Source organism: Rhincodon typus, chromosome 29 (assembly GCF_021869965.1).
Source record: "Rhincodon typus isolate 14 chromosome 29, sRhiTyp1.1, whole genome shotgun sequence".
Taxonomy (NCBI): domain Eukaryota; kingdom Metazoa; phylum Chordata; class Chondrichthyes; order Orectolobiformes; family Rhincodontidae; genus Rhincodon; species Rhincodon typus.
This window is the reverse complement of record NC_063360.1, coordinates 18,936,535-18,958,326: the sequence shown is the minus strand read 5'-3', so window position 1 is coordinate 18,958,326 and position 21,792 is coordinate 18,936,535. Positions and strand designations below refer to the sequence as shown.

Sequence of the window (21,792 nt, the reverse complement as noted above, 5' to 3'; positions counted from 1 at the left end):
CCCCCCCCGCAGTGGTCGAGAATGCCCTCGACCGTGTCTCCCGCATTTCCCGCAACTCATCCCTCATACCCCCTCCCCGCAATAACAACCAAAACAGAATCCCCCTCATCCTCACGTACCACCCCACCAACCTCCAGATCCAACGCATCATCCTCCGACACTTCCGCCATCTGCAATCCGACCCCACCACCAAAGACATTTTTCTATCCCCACCCCTATCTGCTTTCCGGAGGGACCACTCTCTCCGTGACTCCCTTGTCCGCTCCACACTCCCCTCCAGCCCCACCTCACCCAGCACTTTTCCCTGCAACCGCAGGAAGTGCTACACCTGCCCCTACGCCTCCCCCCTCACCCCCATCCCAGGCCCCAAGAAGACTTTCCACATCAAGCAGATGTTCACCTGCACATCTGCTAATGTGGTATACTGCATCCGCTGTTCCCGTTGTGGCCTCCTCTACATCGGGGAAACCAAGCGGAGGCTTGGGGACCGCTTTGCAGAACACCTATGCTCGGTTCGCACTAAACAACTGCACCTCCCAGTTGCGAACCATTTCAACTCCCCCTCCCATTCTGCAGACGACATGTCCATCCTGGGCCTCCTGCAGTGCCACAACGATGCTACCCGAAGGTTGCAGGAACAGCAACTCATATTCCGCTTGGGAACCCTGCAGCCCAACGGTATCAATGTGGACTTCACAAGCTTCAAAATCTCCCCTCCCCCTACCGCATCCCAAAACCAGCCCAGCTCGTCCCCGCCTCCCTAACCTGTCCTTCCTCCCACCTATCCCCTCCTCCCACCTCAAGCCACACCCCCATCTCCTACCTACTAACCTCATCCTGCCCCTTTGACCTGTCCGTCCTCCCTGGGCTGACCTATCTCCTCCCTACCTCCCCACCTACACTCACCTTTACTGGCTCCATCCCCGCCTTTTTGACCGGTCTGTCTCCTCTCCACCTATCTTCTCCTCTATCCATCTTCTATCCGCCTCCCCCTCTCTCCCTATTTATTTCAGAACCCCCTTCCCCTCCCCCATTTCTGAAGAAGGGTCTAGGCCCGAAACGTCAGCCTTCCTGCTCCTCTGATGCTGCTTGGCCTGCTGTGTTCATCCAGCTCTGCACCTTGTTGTTTCTAATGTCTACCCATATCGTTTCACTGGATGATCCCTCAAAAATATCCTCTAATTACAGTAGTAATGTTTTCCTTAGTCAAAAACGACACTCCCCTCCTCTCTTGCCTCCCTGTCTATCCTTCCCATACCATCTAATACCCAGAACAATGAGCTGCCAGTCCTGTCCTTCCCTCAGCCAAGTTTCTGTAATAGCTATGACATCCCAGTCCCATGTTCCCATACACGACCTGAGTTCATCAGCCTTACCTATCAGCCCCCTTGTATTGAAATAAATGCAGTTTAATTCTTCTGAGTTACCTCGTTCTGACTTGTTTTTGTCTGCCTCATCATTGGACAATCCTCTATCTATATAGGTTCCTGGAAGAAACTCCCTGTTCTGCCTCCAAGGTATGTATACAATTTCTTAGATAAGATCATCAAAATTGCACACACTGTTCTAGCATGTATTATCTTACTCAGTTAACTTCAGCAGGACAGCTTAACCTTATTCTTATCCTTAACCTTATTCTTCCAATCTCTTTGCAACAAATGTCGACATGCCATTTTCGTTCTAAATTACTTGATGTACCACGTGCCAACTTTATGTAGCTAAGCTAGTATCTCTGAATGTAAAAATGTTATGCCTTTTTTTAAAAAATCTTTTCTATACTTATCAAAGAGTGAATAAAGCATAAACAATAAAAATCACATTCTCCCACGTCATACTCTATCTGTTATTTTGTTGCCCATTCACTTAACCTGCCTATATATCATGGTAGCCTTATTTTTTTCCTCACAGACTGGATTCACATCTAACTGTGTAACATCAAATTTTGATATATTATTTGGTTCTTTTGTCCTTTTCGTTAACAGTTTATGAATAACTTAAGTCCCAGAACTGATCCTTGTGGCACTCCACTCATTACAGCCTGCCAACTTGAAAATACCCTGTCCATTGATCAGTCCTCTTGCCCAGTTTATTTTGTTATTCCCAACTCTTGAAGCTCTTACCTTGCACATTGACCCTCTGTGTGGCACCTCATCAAATGCCTTCGTAAAGGCAAAGAATACTTCTTCTACCAGCTCTGTTTCATTTACCCTAGAGCCTAGAGTAAAAACTAAGCAGAACTTCTTTGTGTCTGAAAGAGTGTCCAACAGAATTCTGGCATTATTTCTGTTTACTCCCTGTAGATAGATGTGCACGGTGATGCCCAGATTTGCACAAAGTACAATGAATAAAAAAACTTACTTGAAACTAAAATGCATATTGTTGGGAAACATTGCTCATCCACAATGTATAGAATACTCAAATTATATGTTCTTCATTCAACAGTGAAAATCAGACACTAAAAGCCATTAGTCTAATATTTTGAAATGTTATACAGTTCCACAAAATTAATTGAATTACAAAGCATATATTTAATAATATTGTCCTGATTGCTTGCATAGTTAAAACTATAAATACTATACTAATAAAAAGATCAAGAATGAGAAAATACACCCATGAGAAAACTCCATTGAGATGCTGCAAGATTACATTTCCATCACAAACTCCAAATTAATTTACCATTCTAATTGTAATGTGAATTAACTTTAGCCAGTAATTTTCAAATGATCCTACTCCAATCCTCACTGAAAGTAAGATTTCTGGAAAATGAGAAATCAGTTATGTGGACTGTTTCACAAATCCATTCTCAGTGTTGCTTAGTCTGCTTGCTATTTTGAGGAATATAGTTGCCGAAGGATGAATTAAAGCAAGCCAAGTTTTTTTTTATTCCTCAGGTCGGTTAACCAATGAAGGTCATCAATATAAATTATGACTTGCAGTCTGGATTGTTGGTTTACGCCAGGATGCAGTAAATAAATCACCTAAAGTAGTACGTCAGCTTGTACTTTTGATAAGCTGTTTATCAGACCAGGAAAGAAAATTACTCAAGTTAGTGAAAATGTTTGTTCAAATACTGAAATGATTTTTTTTACCAGCTGGCAAGGAACATGGCATCAAGAAACTATAAATACGTCATAATCAGTTTCAGCAGAAAAACAACACTAATTACAAAAAAAAATGGTTTTCTTAAAGAAGCCCAAGTAGTAACTAATAACAAATATTGTTCATCACCAATTATATCCTATTATCGGAGCTCCCTTGCCCAGACCTAGTGGAAAGATTAAAGTTTAACCCTTTGGCCATGTTATGGTAATTGAGGAAGCTACATAAATTATATAAGTGATGCAGGTTAAGTCGTTAACTGTCCTTTCTCAGAATTGCCTTCTTCATTTATCAAACATTCCACACTGAGGCCACCAAGATCAAAAACTAGGCACTACCTCCTGCCACAATGGGATACAGCATGCAGCTGTGCACTGACACTGTTCCACCATGTATTACTGTTAACAGTGACCAGACTGAAGTCATACTGAACAACTACATTTTAAAAAAAAGTCAAAAGAACAGTCAATGCAATAAATTGTACCTTATTGGTCTCTGATGATCTGAATAATCTAGCTCGTAACTGTGAATAGAATCAGTGCAAGAATCCCGTGATCCACTTTGCTGATGCCGTGAAGAAATAGAGTATTGATGGACTGATGCGTTAGGCTGAGAAGTTGTATAATATGGAGGTGGGATGCTGTTGCTAGTCTCACTTCGATAATCACTGTCTCTGTCATCCACTGCACTATCAGGATCTTCATTGTCTGTAAACAATGAAAATCAGATTTCTAAAATGTTAAAAGTACAGGATTATAAAATAATACTAGTTTTAAGTAATATTGCATTTCTAAGTACTATAACAATCATCTATAAACTTACATTTTTTGTAATTTTGCACCCTTACTTGACAGTCCATGTATATCAACAATGTGCATTTGTGGAAAGTTAAGGAGAATATCTGATTGTAATAACATGGATTAACTGCAAATATCAAATCTTACTAGACAGTTAGTTGGTCTCAGGTTAAAGGATCTTGCCTGCATACATCTGTAAATTATAAAAGTTATGTATTTCCTTGCTCCTAAGAAAATTCTTTCACAAACTCCCTCATGGCTGCAGCAGGTTTTATCACAAATAGCTTAGGGAAGGTGGGTAAGGGCAGGTTCAAATTCAATGGTTGGTGCTGAGTAGTGAACACTTAATATAATACAATCCTTTTTTTTTTAAAAAACTAATTTTTTTTCTGTCAGTTTTTCTCCTCCCTTCACCCTCCTAAAGATATTGTTTCCTGTGATGCAGCATTGTAGAACTGATAGTCCACCAATACCTTACTCATTTTTCTCCATCTAGCCCAGAAGTGGCACAGTACCAAAATTAGCTCCTTATTACTGCCTCAATTGCGAATAGCTAGTTGAGCAAATATTGTAGCTGTGATTCAGATCTTTGTTGGTATGGCTCAGTTCCACATTAAATGTTGGATTTTGATCACTTACTATACCAAGTGAACCAGCCTAATCTGTGTTTAAAATAAATTAATTAATATTAGAATTGAATCTGAACCATTATATCAAACAAAAATAATAAGTTTAATAAAATTTCCATGTGTACAAGACAAATTATATGCAATAATTATGAATATAATTTACTTCAGGTTGCACCTCAAAATTAGGGATCTTCAAAACTGAGCATTTGCTGGATCAGGATATTCGCTGGATTATGGGAAGTTAAGGGTCGAAACAAAAATTAAATTCAAGTTACTCACTTTAGTGCCATGATCAATAAGTCATAATGAAACCTTTTAAGCCATCAAAAATATCAAGTATATTCATTACCACCACCAAGTAAAAACCTCACCTTGGCTCATATCAACAACACGAATGACTGAATGATTTTCTGATTGGACACTAAAAAAAAACAGGATTTCGGGTATCCAAACTGAACAAAGTGTAACAAAAAATAAAATAATTGAAGATCGATGCAGAGCCAATAAATGCCGTTGTAGAGAAAACCAGAAACATTATGGGTACCAGGCCAGAGGTTGCTGAACCACAGAATGTAGGATTTGATATGAGGCGAGATGGTGGACTAATGACCTGTCACTAACATACTGTGACATTTAGCTCCTACAACACAAAGGACAAGTTGTGGGTCACACAGTATTGAAGAATTCAAATAACTTTTAGTACAGCACAGCACATTTGTGTGCATATATTACATCACAGGCACATGCATGTCTGAGCTCAAGCTAATCAATTCAGATGTACTATAGCATGCTTCCCTTAGAATATCATGCTGCAAGAGACAAGAACTCAGTAAGTAAGAACTTGATATCATTGGGTCACACACCAAGATATGGTGGTTACATGGTAGGCATGTCCCTTAAAGGCATATTGGATATCTGTTGCAAAACAATACTGCAACAGGATTAGGGCGGAACAACCTGTACAGTTAGTGGCAGAGATTAGATTATGGTACATAATAAATTAAATAAAAGTGAAAAACTTGTGAATAATGAGAAAACAAATAATAATGATCCTTTGGTGATCAAGCTAAAATTTACCGATGTTTTCAAATGTATAATCCTGCCCCAGATCATAAGAACTCATTTGTCAAGCCTGCAATGTCATTCAGTGAGATCATCTGTATTGTAATTTCATGCACCAAATTTGGCTTGATATCCTTTTGTACCCTTAGCTAACAAAAAATATATTTATCACAGATTTAAAGTTAACTGAGTTAGCATCTACTGTATTTTGTAGGAAAGATTTCAAAATCTCTGGTATGCTTTACATGAAAAGGTGCTTCCTAACTTTTCTCCTGAAGAACTGATCCTGACTTTACAGTTCTGTTCACTTGTCTCAATCACCTCACCTGGGGCAAAAAGCTTTTCATGGTCTGGTTTCACCCTTCATAAAGGGAAGTTCATCCAAATAGCTGCTATTTTTATTTCACATTAAGTCATGTCTGCAAGTCATACTAACAATGCAGCAACTTTAAAAATTTCAGCCTTGTTTTCAAATATGTCAATGAGTCACACCTCCCAATAACCCAACAATCTGTCAAATATCTGACCCTTTGCATTAACTCCAATATGAAATCTCTCCATAATTGCTGATCATGACTTCAGCTCCTCGGCTTCAAGCTTTGCAATTCCGTCTTTAAATATTTCTGCCACTTTCTGCTCTTGTTAAGGTGCTCCATAATTCTTTCAATGACTACCTATTATAGTATTGCCTTGGATTGGATTTAAGGTTGTCTATAACACTACTTAGAAGCATTGTTTGGAGAGGGTGGGGGATGGGAGCTTTATAACTATGACAAAGATTTAATTTAAAATGCAAACCGGTGGCTAACATTTCCTTCCAAAATTCCAAAAGTGTCAGTTAAAATCACCCTTCAACTTTTTAAAAAGGCTGACGGATTAGTCCTGCTCCAGTGTTTTATGTTTTTACACTGGAGACAGTTCAGACAAGGTTTACTAGACCTATATCTGGAATGAGCGTGCTATCTCACGAAAATAGATTGGACAAGCTCGGCTTGTCTCCACTGGAGCTTAGAAGAGTGAGGGGTGATGAGATCTTGAATGGTCTTGACATGATTGCCATGGAAAGGATGTGCTGAGTCCAGAAACAGGAGTCACTGTTTCAAAAATAGGAGCTGTCCTTTTAGGACAATTATGAGGAGTTACTTTTCTTTCAGAAGGATGCACGGTTTTGGAATTCTCTGCCTCAGAAACTGGCGTAGGCAGCATAATTGATTTCTTTTTTAAGAGAAGGTGGAAGTAGATAATTCCTGTTAGACAATGGAATCAAAATGTTATCGGGGTAGATGGGAATGTGAATTCAAAACACAAACAGTTCAGCCATGGTCTTATTGAATAGCGCAGCAGGCTTGAGGGGCCAAATGAATTATTTCTGCCCTAACTCATTTGTTCATTAGATTACTGTTCCAGTAACTTAAGGCCAGAGCTACAAGTTCAAATCATCATGATTATTTGGTAATTTAGATTCAATTAATTGACACATTTGGAACAAAACATGAATATCTGTAATAGCGAGCATGAAAATATTAGATTGTTATTAAAACCCAAGTTGTTCACTAATGCCACAAGGGAAGGAAATCTGATATTACTACATTGTCTGGCCTAAATCCCACTCCAGGCCCACAACAATGTAGTTTACTTTAACAGACCTTGTGAATGGCCTATTGAACCACTCAACTCTATTTAAAAAACCCACCGAAAACTGTACCTCATATGGACTGCAGTGCTGCAAGTCAGAAGTTCACTGTCAACTAAAGGGAAAGCAGGGATGGGCAATAAACAACAGAGACACACATCCTATGAATGAATAAACAAACTAATGAAATGGCTTACACATAGAAGATGAAATTTAATACAGAGAAGTGTAAAAAGGTTCATTCTGGTAGGAGAAATGAGGAGAGGTAACATAAACTAAGCCATACAATTTTCAAGGATATTCATAAACTGGATAACCAGGGGTGTATACACACACACCTTTCAAGGTGACAGGACAAATTAAAGGGGTTAAGAAGGTACGTGGGATCTTGGACCTCATACTAGAGATAGAACAAAAAGTTATGCTAACCCCTTTTAAGCTCCAGTTGAAGAATTGTGGCTACTTCTGGGCACCACACTTTCAGAAAGATGTCATGGTTTTAAAGACAGAGTGCAGAGATTTACTAGAACTTACTAGATATCAAAGACTTCAGTTACACCAAGGAACTAAAGAAACTGGGGCCATCTCCTTTGAAGCAAATAAACTCAGGTGTTAGTATAATAAAGGGCTTTGATACTTAGTGATGACCAGACAAGTCAAGAATTGCACAGCATGTTCTAAAGATTTATATTTCATTGCCAGAAAGGATGTTGGAAAAAGATTTAATAATAACTGTCAAAAAGAAAGAAATATATAAATACCTGAGGGGAGGATGGGGTGGGGAGTTGTAGCACAACAAGTAAAGACAGGAAAAATGGGACTATTTGGATAACCAGCGTTGTCACAGTACAAGGAGCCAAATGGCCTCCTATCCTGCATCATTGTCTGATTCAAACTTCTAACTATGCACAGCTGTATAAAGTGATTATAAAAATTTTATCTGAACTGTAAACATCTGTTTGCATAGAAATCAAGGCTCTGTTGGTGATGGATAAAATTTATTAGCGAAAAATTCCTGGACTCAAGAAAAACCAAAACAACCAAAAAGTGTTCTAACCAAATACATAATACAATAACCCACAAATTTTATATGCAAGCAGCTTCTACATGTACAATTCACTGTAACATACTATAAGATATTAAAAAAATCAAACACTGCTGAGAATTTTTTGAAAACAGTGGCTCTAAGTAGGTCATTAGTTGGCAATGGGGTAGTGAGCCCTTGATACACATGATTAATTCCCCACATGGCAAGCTATAAACCATGGAAACATTATTATGGGGGAGCGTGGAACAAAAACTCATTCTTTTTTCTAAAAAAGCAGGGGAAAATAATTATTCAAGGTCACTCCAGTACATTTTAAAGAGTGAGTCATTGAAAGGTAGAGTTCTACTGAAGTTAGCTTGAAGGCTGCCTAGAGGCAAATCAGTGAAGGGATGTAAAATATTTTCCATATTACATACCTAAATAGTACAACTTACAAAGTACGTGACGTTACCAAACCCACTTTCTTGTTTCCTTTTCACTGCTCCAGTGGTGCAGTTTAACCTCCTGCTAAAATCAATACTGTCGTAAACCTGCATTGATTCAAATTGAGACTACTACATTGTCCACTTAGTTCATAGCACCACAGAAAACTAAACAAAGACTTCCACAAAACAATTACTCATAACAAGGATTTAACAATGGAAAATTATCTTCATAATTTTTAACCTAATGCTTGGAAAATGGAAGAGCTTCAGAGGTAAAGTGCAATCAAGAGACGGTTTCATTATGTGTCCAGTTAGCTTAAAGAAAAAGTACTAATGTCTTATACAAACTTTCCATATTATCTGGGTAAAACACTGTTATTGAAATAGGAAACAAGTCTACTCCTTACTGCTAATGATCAGTAAATACAAAAATAGAGAGTTATCCACCAGACTACTCACATTAAATTTAATTTGCTTTGTAAATGAAGGCACAATGAATTACCTGCTAAAGGCCAGTTTGTGAACAGTGTTTCATGTTTGCACTGCCATTACCAAAAGACAAATCAGGTAATGGATCTGATCAAAATGGATCTGATCAAATTGATCAAAATAGAACAATTTTGATTAATTGGAAAACGAAATGTTAAGCTTGTGACTAGCTAATAGAATGGTTAGAACATTTTGGCATGCATCTACCCTTCTAGCTATTAAGTTTCACTGAAATTAAATTCAAATTTTAATGCACATTTATTAGTTATCAGCATTAACGTACAAATAGATGCCCTTTTCTTGGAAAACACATAATCTGGTCCATTAACCTCATATTGTAAAATCTGTAGGTCTGTTGTATAGTTGTTATCACTAGCCCAGTGTATCCTGTCATCCAACCTACATATTTGACTGAATCTGTAATCTAACAGAACAATAAATCTGGAGTCAGCCAGAAGCAAAATAATTACATACTTTGTTGGTCTCCCCAGCCGAAATAGCTCCAGTTGCCTGTGGGGTAGCAAAGGATAGCAAAGAATTAAAAGAAACTACATTGTAATGACAGAACTAAACAATAATTAAAGCAAGCAAACTAGAAGTTCCTCTGAATATTTACTCAGCATTCAAATAAAAGAAAAACACTTTTTTGAAAAATCCAGAATGCTTTCAACTCTGCAAGGGAGTTGTTTTGTTTTGTAGTATGCTGTTAAGCTGCTATTGTGCATCCAATGTCTCATTAAAATTGAAATACTAAGGGACATAACATATACATAATTGCAATTGCACCTTGTGTTTGACTTATGGGAAGCTACCAAAACAACTTTATCCCAATAATTATACTCTGGAAGCACAGAGAAGGGAGACAGGATAATTGATGCAGAAGCAGAAATGTGCTGCTAAAGACTGAACTTTAAATAGCACACAAATCTTCTACGTAGGCATAGTACTTTGAAATTATTTTTACTAATGTATTAAAAGGTAGTTGAGCACTGGTTTAGTGTTAACAGAAACACAAGAATAGCAAGTGTTAAACAAAAGAATTTTGTTGGGAAAAAAAATGTCGCTCATGGAGGAATTTCCTAGCTTTTGACACATAACCCCATACTTACATTGCATGACAACTGGGACGGGTAAGGGGGAAGAGATTACCAGTGAATTGATTGCACAAACAACCTGCATAATGTCTACATAGTTTCAGCTAGATCAGCTAGTTGGCCTTTTTCTATCCCCTTCATGTTATTACGTGCAAAAATTTGTTCATTTAGTACTTTGAGTTGCAGGACCCACAGATGCAGTAGTTTCTACTTCACAGTGGCATTCGATATATCATGGGAAACAGCAGCTTAGACCATGCACTCTAGGATATTCCAAGTTTGAACTAACTGAAGTAGTATACACCAGGGTAAAACACAAAATATTGATGAGGACCCGCAAGTTCAGATGTCAAAAAAGAGGAGGAAGAACATGGCCACTATTTCAGTTTCAGGCTACTCTCAGATACCAAGTTCCAGGATTGAGGCCACCCATTATGTATACAAATGGATACTGATTTCTGAACATCATCAATGTTATATTTGTGCAGCAGACTCTTGCATGAAACTATAATTCATGTTGGAGTGTATAATACCTCCACATTCTAACAAAGCCAACAATCACAACTGGGGATTTTGTAATCAATACCACAGGGGTTTCAAGCTTCAAGATAAGGGAGTTTGTTTTGTTTGGATTCACCAGCTGGAAATGTTTCTTAATTGTATACAGGCTTCAATAATCTCGATACAACACAAGGATGCGTTCCCTTATGGAGAATATGCTCAGTAAATATCCAGCAGCACGGCTGTGGCAAGGTACAAGAGAACCATTTCATAGAAACTTTTATATAATTTGAATGTAACCTAACCCATTCTTAATTACCCACATGCAACAATAAAACAGCCAGAATCAGGCAGCCATCATAGTACCAGACATGCCATCAATGGTGCATCTTATCACTTCAAAGATGGGGGCAAATAATTATCCCATCCCCAGGGATATTCACAAGTTAGTTAAACCATTTTCTTCCAATTATAGCAGGCCATTATATTAGGGGTAAAAGAGCTTAACCTGTGAGACAGTTATCAAGTCAAAGCACTGAGGAGTGCATTGGATTTGGACGTTTTGCAGACAGTTTATACTAGACACATGTTTCCGTACCTTCCAATGCAAAATATGATGGTTGTGGTGAGTCAAAGTGTCACGTGTGCTTTGGGAACTTGATACAGTAACAGAGAGGCAATTTCAAGCTTAAACTGAATATATAAACATTGTTAGGTTTCTCACTGTTCTTTTTTAGGTCTGGACTGTCCCAGATATTGTCCACCATCTGTGCTGTCCAACCACCTCTCTCTAGCTTGTGGATCGAGTAATCAAGTTACAAGTGAATAAACGTGTAGGGATCTGCTATATGCACTCCTCCTATCATAGGCTATTCTTCTCCAATGTTGCCTGCTAATTTTGCTTTCTAGTAAGCAATAACTAGAAAGAACATTGTGAACAGTTGACCACTACCAGTGCAAATGTGAGTGGCTACATTTTGAGAGTGAGAGATAAAGAAAGAGAGCAGGTGCTTGTGACAGAGAGCAGATGCAAGAGAACGAAATTGAGTAAGAATGAGAATGACTGAGAACAAGAATATGAGTTGAGGCCAAGCATGAGCAAGAGTACGAGCGTGAGTGAGCATGAGCAGGAACGTGAAAGTGAGCATGTGTAAGAACGAGCTTATATGAGAGGTACAGCATGGTTTTAACAAGTCCAAAGGCCAATTTAACAAGTACCGTGAAATTAGTGGAGGGAATGGCAAGGAAGGTTGCCATACTGGTGGATATAACAGATCTTCCAATAAGAGGACAGGTCATTGCTAATGTGCATACTGGAGTGGTGTGCCAGGACCATGCAGACGCATTCTGACATAGCTGATTCTGTGAGAAGTTGAAACTTTTGATGGCAATTACCCAGCATCTAGAACCCTCCAAAAGTATTCCCAATTCTGAGTTACAGTTGGAGGAATCTGAGTGATTTACCTCAATAGGCAAGAAAACTAAAGGAGTTGAAACCTGCTCTAACAACTAAACTGACCCTGATAACTTACCACTAACCATCCAACGACCCCAATTGTCCAACCCCTCAATACCCCTCAAACATCCAACACTCCCTCCCTAACCTTCCCCAATTCAACCCAAAGCCCAAATCCCATGAATATGATCCACCTTCAGCCCACAACCTACCGAGGCCATCGCCCACTTGTCTACCTTCCTGTTTCCACTTACATGGCATCCTCATTCCCCCATTCTCTGTCCATTTCACAGTAGTTGTCAAATTAATCTTAGAATCTTAAAACCATGGAATTACAGCCAGAAAGAAGATGTGGTTTCATCACCAACTATGTGGATTGCTGAGCTTGATTGTTTCAGCTGGAAAAATGTCAAAGTAAGTGGCCTTTTGACTGATCTGGACTGGAAATAGACTGTATGACACAAAAGCAGATAATCCTCAACTTCACTTTACTGCCTTTTGCCTATGACACTTGATTCCCCAAATGATTAGAAACTAGTCTATCTCAGTCTCTAATATACTTAAAATCCCAGCCTCTACAGCCCTCTACAATAAAGAAATTCCAGAGTTACCACCTTCAGAAGAATTCCTGCTGATCTGTATGTTAATTGAATGACACCTTACTCTAAAGTTACGCTCTCTGATCCTAGACTCTCCCATGAAGGGAAACAACCTCCCCACATCTACAATATCAAGTCTCCTAAAAATCCTGTACACTCCATTAGATTTCTCATTCTTCTAAATGCCAATGATTATTAGCTTGATCTACACAACTTCTCATAAGAAAATCCCTCCATTCCTGGGATCCATCCAGTGAATCTTCTCTGGCCTGCCTCCAATGTCAAAATATCTTTCCTTAGATAAGGGAACCAAAACTGTTCACAGTATCCCAGGTGTGGGATGATTAGCACTTTGTATAGCTTTGACAAGAACCTCTTATTTTTTAAAGCTCCATTCCCTTTCAAATAATGGCCAACATTCAATTTGCATTTCCTACTACCTGCTGAACTTGGACACTAGCTTTTTATGATTCATGGACTGGGACCCCCAAAAACCCTCTGTGCTGTAGATTTCAGCAGTTTTTTTTTCCAATTTAAATTATATTCAGCCCTTTTATTCTTTTTGCCAAAGTGCAAAACCTCATGTTTCCCCATACTGTGTTCTGTCATGTTTTTGCCCACTCACCTAAACTATTTATATCTCTCTTTAGACTCCTTGTTTCATCCCGATTACTTGCCTTCCCACCTATTTTTATGTCATCCGTACACTTGATGATGGTACAATCATTTTTGTCATTGCCATTCTGGAAACCTTTCCTGTACCTACAAATCTCTGTCATGTTAATTAGCCAACCCTCTATCCATGCAAATATACTACACCCAACACCATGGGCTCTCATCTTAATAAGTAGCTTTATGTGGGTTATCTTATTAAATGCCTTTTGGAAATCTATATATATTACATCTTCTAGTTCCCCTTACAAATATTCCCCTTTATCTATCCTGATTCTTACCTCCTTAAACAACTGTAATAAATTGGGATTCCAATCCAGATCAAAAGATTTGAATAAATGTCTTGGAATCAAAGTCTTTAAAGTTTGTACAGATAATTACCTCATGTTTTGTCATTGCTGGAGGGTAGACACACCTATTTCTGTTAATTTGCATCAGTCCATTTCATATTTTATACAACACGGCTAATCTATGTTTCCCCTTTTCGCTATAGTGGTTCTTATTCCAAATCTTTGACCAAATTATTGCATTTATATAATGTCATATTAATGCAATATAGTAGATTCTGTGCAAAGATGATCAAGGATCAATTTATACTTGTAGATCAATTTTAAACTTATTTTATTGTGTAATACAAATCTACAATCTATGATTGGTTAGAAGTTAATGGCACTGTCTCCTGATAAATTACATTGAAGGCTATGTTCCCTTGGGACTAAAACATGTATTGTTACTAATGTGTGGTTGATGAAACGAAATCCAAATATTTACTTGTTTGACTTGCTATTAAGTCTAGTCAAGAAAATACTATTTCCTTTTGTTACAATGAAAAACGTCTTACTGATGACAATTTTTTTAAAAAAGTTATCTTTTTATCTTTCATAAAGAATATGTCACTTTTATTATTACTATTAAGTTGCATCTCAGGCAGACCTTGGAATAAGTTTTTAAAAGGCTCTCAAAAGCACATTTCTCTCGTGAATTTTTGACTTGGAAGAATTGCAATGGTTTAGGTGCAGCTGGGAGGATAAAGCTCTCACAATGCGAACCAGTTCCAGTGTATATTACAAGCATATTAGGCTGATTGCTTGCAGTCTTCTTGTTTGATCGCCAATTTTAAAAAAAGCTAGTCCCTCAATTGGAGTGATATTTTACTTTTAAGTTTAATAGCTCATGTAATGGTTTCTAGGGCATCCTGAAACAAGAAAAAGTCAATTGAGGGATAACCAAATCTCATTAAACTACCACAATAAATACAGAGTTCTCATGCAGCCACAGCATTTATGTGGGAGGTTATGTTTATGGTCAATAGTTAACCTAAAGGACGTTGCTAGTGGCATATTTAGTGATGGTAATGCTGTTGAATGCCAGGGAACTAATTAAAACTACGTTCTTTGAGATAGCAACATCAGTCAAATGCTCTCTTAATGACAATGGCGATCATTCTGATCTCACCTCTAGAATTCAACTCTTCTTCATGTTTGGATCAAGGCTGTGGTGACATTTGAAGCCAAACGTTTCCTGGTGGAAGCCCAATAGGCAACATTTAACAAGTTATTAGTGCATGAATGCTACTTGCTAACACTGTTAAAGATACCTTCCATTAATTTACCGAATAAGAGTAGGCTGATAGGACAGCAACTGGTCAATTCAAACTTTGTTTTGTTATTTGTGGACATGACATACTGGGACAATTTTCCAAGTTGCTGAATAGATGTCAGTATTATAACTACTGGAACATCTGGCAGGAGATGCAGCTAGTTTTGAAGCACAAATATTCAGAACTAGTCAGGAGCCATAACTTCTGCTGTATCCCATGTACCCAGCCAGTTCATGATACCACATGGAATGGCTTGGGCTGGCTGAAGATTGGCATTGTGATGGAGACTATTTCAGAAGGAAAGCAAGATCACTCACCCCCTCAGTAATGCTGGCTGATTACAACTGCAAATAATTTAGCCTCATATTTTGTACTAACATGCTGTGCTCCCCATCATTTAGGATGCAGATGTTTGTGAAGTCAGCTCCTTCTCCTGTTCACTGTTTAAGTCTCCACCATCAAGTGGATGTGGGAGGACTGCAGAGCTTTAATCAGGACTATTGATGGCCCATAGCATGCTCCATCCATTGGTTAGCACCCTTGTATTTCTGTGTTCTAATCTTAAGAGGTTGGTACCTTATTTCTAAGTATTTCTGATGCTGCTCCAGGCATGATGTCCTGACTTAATGGAAATGGTACAGTGAGTGATATGCCAGGGCATAAGATTCAGATTGTAGTGGAATTTCAGTTCTGCTATAGCACATGGCCCAAAGCACTACATAGATGTGTAATTTTAAACTGATCTATTCTGAATCTGTTCAATTTAGGACATTTGTAGTGCTTCAACACTTTGTTACTACAAGAACTCTGCAGCGATCACTTCTAAAAATACTGTCATAGACAGTTGCATCCGTGATAAGTAGATGGGAAAGAATAATTTTCTAATTGCAGGTCTTTGCACTATTTACAAGCTCATCTGGCAGGTGTGCCCTCAGGACTCACTGTGCTGCTCCTAAATCAGTCTGGTCACAGACATCGAAGACCTAACCAAGTGTCCATTTTGTGTTCCTGCTACCTGTGGTGTTTCTTTTCAAATTCAACTAAGATGAGTCATTGGCCAAATATAGTTGTAATGGAATGCTTATTATTTTGCATTGTATGAAAGAATGAAGTACAGATCAAATTACATTAATTCACAGAGCTGATCTGTGTATTCATCCTGCGTTGAATTAAATAAAGCAGTAAATGATTTCTAACTGGCTTTATCTTGTCAAATGTTTAGTTACTACAATTTAAAGTGTTTGATCAGGAACAAATATAACAGGAACAAAATCTGGGTCAGGTCACAAGGAGATAGTAAAATTGTACTCCCATATAAACCGATAAAAGGCAGCCAGCTCCCAGGAAAGGTATTCTGCCTGTTTATGCAAGCTGCTGTTGTATTTGAGAAGGTTAGTAAAAAATTGTAATCAACATCACTTTCACATCTTGATCTGTTTGCTGTTGGTGTCATTTATCTTGTAATATGATCCAATAAATGCAATGCCATGGACTGCAATTTTAAATAATAACTAAACACCAGATGAATAAATGATTTAAGTCCAATGAAGTAAAAAGATCACATCAATGAATCCAACAGAAAAAAGAAATGCATCTATTAAATCAAATCAGTACTAGATAACTTCAAATTCCTCTTCATTCCATTAATTAAACCTCATCTTCCATAATCAGCTTCATGTGACAACCTTAGCATAGTTTTATTACTAATATTATGAGCATAGTTCTACTATGCATGTACAGTTCCTTCATACTTGTTGCTCAAGGTACTGCAAAGATATAACCTTGGCTCATCTGCTACATCTACATTCTGCTCCTCAGAACCATTACGTACAGGAACAAGACCAGTTTGCAGACATTTGGTGCTAATAAACAGTTCTACCTCAACACCACTTCTATCAAATCATCAAATTCCCCCATGTTAATAGAATATCAGATCTTGAATGTGGCACATCTTGCAGATCATTGGGAAGATGAAGGTCAGTGCCTTTGTCTCTCACCATGAACTCCAGTTCATTCCCTGTGTCTATTAGCCTCCTTAGTCACTCTTCCATTTGTAATCTTGGCATCCTGCTAGGTCCTAGGCTGAATTTTAAAAGTCACATCTTTTCCACTGACAAAAACACATAGTTCCACCACTGCAAAGCTACCTGTTTTACCTCCCAGAACTCAGTTCTTCTGCTAAAATTCTTGCTGATGCCTCATCATCTCCAGAATGAATCATTTCATTGCTCTCACTACTTTACATCATCATCAATCTATTAAAAACCAACCTGTGCAAAGCAGACAAACAGGAGGCTGGAAGAACACAGCAGACCAAGCAGGATCAGGAGAAAATGAGCAGTCAACATTTCGGGTATTACCTTTCTTTAGAACTGGATGTGGGGATAGGGGGAGCTGCAGATAAAAAGGGGAGAGGGAATGGGTGGAGGCGGAATGGTAGTGACAGATGGACACTGGTGGTAGATACGATCTGGTTGGACGATGGGAGGGATGAATCTGGTTGGTGGCTGGAAGGGAGGGTCAGAAGGTGGAATGGAAGGAAGGAGGTGGAGCTGGAAGTAGAGGCGGGAGGATGGGTGACAAGGTTATTTGAAATTGGAAGAGAACTCAGTGTTGAGTCCTTGGTGGAAGATAAGGTGGTGTTCTTCAAATCTGCATTCCAAGTCACTGCGACAATGGAGGAGGCGGAGGATGGACATGTTGGAGGGGGAATGGGGCAGGGAGTTGAAATGGGTGGTGACCGGGAAGTTAGGTTGGCCATTACAGGCCAGACAGAGATGCTCGGCAAAACGGCCACCTAATCTATGTTTGGTCTCACCGGCGTAGAGAAGACCACATCGGGAGCACCGGATGCAATGGACTAGATTGGAGGAGATGCAGGTGAAACTCTGTCTCACTTGGAAGGGATGTTTTGGGCTTTGAACGGAGGTGAGGGAGGTGGTGTCTGGGAAGGTGTTGCATCTTTTATGGCTACAGGGGAAGGTACCGGGTGGGTTGGTGGGGAGTGTGGCGCAAGCTAAGGAGTGGCAAAGGCAATGGTCCTTGCAGAAGGCAGACAGGGTTGGGCTGTGGAAGATATTCCAGTGGTGGGTCTAATTGGAGTTGGCGGAAGTGTTTGAGGATGATACATTAGATGTAGAGGCTGGTGGGGTGGAAAATTAGGACAAGGGGGACGCTATCTTTATTATGTTTTGGGGGGAGGGTTGTGGTTACGAGCTGTGGAGCGGGGAATGGAGGAGGGGCGGTGGAGGGTTGCTTGGATGACAGAGGGGGGAAAAGAGCAATGTTTGAAAAAGGTGGACATCTGGGGCCCTTGGGTGTGGAACATCTTCTCCTCAGAGCAGATACAATGGAGATCGAGAAATTGGGAAAATAGGATGGAGTTTTTGCGGGATACAGGGTGGGAGGAGTTGTAGTCTAGGTAGCTATGGGAGTCTGTGGGTTTATAGTAAATGTCAGTACGGAAGCTGTTGCCAGAAATGGAAATGGAGAGGTTAAGAAAGGGAAAGGAGGTGTCTGAGATTGACCAAATGAATTTGAGGATGGAAGTTGTTAGCGAAGTTGATGAACTGTTCCAGTTCAGCCTGGGTGCGGGATGCAGCACTGATGCAGTCATCAATGTAATGGCGGAAGAGTTGGGGAGCAGTTCCAGTGTATGTACTGAAAAGTGACTGTTCAACATAACCAAAAAACAGGCAGGCTTGGCTGGGGCCCATGCGAGTACCCATGGCAAATTGGAGGAAGTGGGAAGAACTGAAGGAAAAGTTATTGAGGGTGAGGACTAGTTCAGCGAATCAGAGGAGGGTATTGATCGGGGTGGCTGGATGGATCTGTTGGAGAGGAAAAAACTGGAGTCCTGTAGGGCATCCTTTTGGGGTATTTACATGTATTGGGATTGAACATCCATAGTAAAGATGAAGCGCTGGGGGCCAGGGAACTTGAAGTTACCAAAGAGGTGGAGGGCGTGCTTTATGTCCCAGATGTAGGTGGGGAGTGCATGGACCAAGGGGGAGAGAATGGAGTCTAAGTAGGAAGACATGAGTTTGGTGGGGCAAGAGTATGCGGAGACGATGGGTCAGCCGGGGTGGTTAGGCTCGTGGATCTTGGGGAGCAGGTAGAACCGGGCAGTGCAGGGCATGAGGATTATAAGGCTGGAGGCGGTGGAGGGGAGGTCACTGGAAGTGATGAGGTAATGAACAGTATGGGAGATGGTGGTTTGATGGGCCATGGTGGGGTCATGATCAAGGGAGAGATAGGACAATAGTGTCGGAGAGTTGGCATTCGGCTTCTGTGATATAGAGGTCCATCCTCCAGACTAGCACTGCTCCACCTTTGTCGGCGGGGATTGGTGTGGAAAGAGTGGAGCGCTATATGTTTGGAGCGGGAGACGGTGGAGTGGGTGATAGGGGTGGAGAAATCAAGGCAGTCGATGTCAAGTTGGTAGTTAGCAATGAAGAGATCCAGGGTGGGTAAGAGGCCGGCAGGGGGTCTCCAAGAGGAGAAGTTTGGAGGGGGGAGAAGGGGTCCCCGGAAGGTGGTTGGGAGTCTTTATTGAAGTAGGCATGGAAGCGGAGGTAGAAGAGTTCCACATCGTGGCAGGCATGGAACTTGTTGAGGTGGGGGCGGAGGGGCAAAAACATGAGCTCTTTACCAAGGACAGACCGTTCGACCTCAGAGATTTTGAGGTCCAGGGGAATGGTGAACATGCAGCAAGGTTCATGGGTGACACTTTGGAGGGGTCTCGAGGAGGCTGAAGGAGGGGCAGGGGGAAGGGCGATAGCATGTGATGAGGGTGAGTAGATGTGGGAGGGGAAGGAGGGTGGGAGGATAGTGGGCTGGGGAGTACAGCGTGCAGCGCTCCACACTCTGCACCGATCCCAGTTTCACTATCAAACCCACTGACAAATATGGGTCAGTGGTAGTCTGGAGGACAGACCTCTATATTGCAGAGCTGAATGCCAACTCTCCGACACTATGCCCTATCTCGAAGGCCAAGACTACATTCCATGCCTGCCACGATGTGGACCTCTTCTACCTCTGCTTCCATGCCTTCTTCTTGAATAAAGGCTCCCAACTACCCTCTGGGGACCCCTTCTCCCCCCTCCAACCTTCTTCCTCCTCTTGGAGACCCTCTGCCAGCCTCTTCCCTGCCCTGGGCCACTTCGTTGCTAACTGCCAACGCAACATCGACTGCCTCAATTTCTCCACCCCTATCACCCACTCCAATGTCTCCTGCTTCAAACGTGCAGTGCTCCACTCTCTCCACACCAATCCCCGTTTCACTATCAAACCAGCTGACAAAGGTGGGGCAGTGCTAGTCTGGAGGACGGACCTCATATCACAGAAGACAAACGCCAACTCTCCGACACTACGTCCTATCTCTCCCTTGATCATGACCCCACCATGGCCCATTAAGCCACCATCTCCCACACTGTCCATGACCTCATCGCTTCCGGTCACGTCCCCTCCACCGCCTCCAGCCTTATAATCCTCCAGCCCTGCACTGCCCGGTTCTACCTGCTCCGCAAGATCCACAAGCCTAACCACCCCGGCCAACCCATCTTCTCCACACGCTCCTACCCCACTAAATTCATCTCTTTCTACCTCGACTCCATTCTCTCTACCTTGGTACGGGCACTCGCCACCTATATCCAGGGCATAAACTACGTCTTCCATCTCTTTGGTAACTTCAAATTCCCTTGCCCCCACCGCTTCAGCTATACGATGGACATTCAATCCCTATACACTTCCATACCCCACAAGGATGGCCTACATGCCCTCAGTTTTTTCCTCTCCAACAGACCCATCCAGCACACCCCACCAATACCCTCATCTGATTCGCCAAACTAGTCCTCACCCTCAATAACTTTTCCTTCAAATCTTCTACCTTCTCCAAATCCAGGGTATTGCCATGGGCATTCAAATGGGCCCCAGCTACGCCTGCCTGTTTGTCAGTTATGTCTAACAGACACTCTTCGGTACATACACTGGTACTGTTCCTCAACTCTTCCACCATTACATCGATGATAGCAGCAGTGCTGCATCCTGCACCCAGGCTGAACTGGAGCAGTTCATCGACTTCACTAACAACTTCCAACCCACCCTCAAATTCATTTAGTCAATCTCAACACACCTCCCTTCCCTTTCTTGACCTCTCCGTTTCCATTTCTGGCGACAGCTTACGTACTGACATTTACTATAAACTCACAGACTCCCATAGCTACTTAGACTACATTTCCTCCCACCCTGTATCCTGCAAAAACTTTATCCTGTTTTCTCAATTCCTCCTTCACTGTCGCGTCTGCTCTGACGAGGAGATGTTCCACTCCCAGGCATCCCAGATGTCTGCCTTTTTCAAACAATGCTCTTTTCCCCCCTCTGTTGTCCAGGAAGCCCACTACCACACCTCCGCCATTCCCCGCTCTACAGATTGTAACTACCACCCACCCCCTCCAAACATAATATAGATGGGGTCCCCCTTATCCTAACTTTCCACACCACCAGCCTTTACATCAAACATATCATTCCCAAACACCTCCACCAACTCCAATCAAAACCACCACCCGGAACATCTTCCACACCCCAACCCTCCCTGCAAAATAAAAACCAAAAGAACTGCGGATGCTGTAAATCAGGAACAAAAACAAAGTTGCTGGAAAAGCTCAGCAAGCCTGGCAGCATCTGTGAA

The 21,792-nt window shown here is 40.9% G+C and overlaps 1 protein-coding gene across 1 annotated transcript in view; it reads right to left on the bottom strand.

Annotated features, from left to right (window-relative positions):
- The window catches only part of LOC109931109 (protein unc-13 homolog A), a 342,784-nt gene that overhangs the window by 262,760 nt on the left and 58,232 nt on the right, over positions 1 to 21,792 (bottom strand). The window contains exons 8-9 of the mRNA XM_048613913.1: positions 9,657 to 9,692; positions 3,584 to 3,806 (exon numbers count right to left, since the gene is read on the bottom strand). Coding sequence (XP_048469870.1) covers positions 3,584 to 3,806; positions 9,657 to 9,692 — 259 coding nt within the window. The remainder of the gene's footprint in view (positions 1 to 3,583; positions 3,807 to 9,656; positions 9,693 to 21,792) is intronic.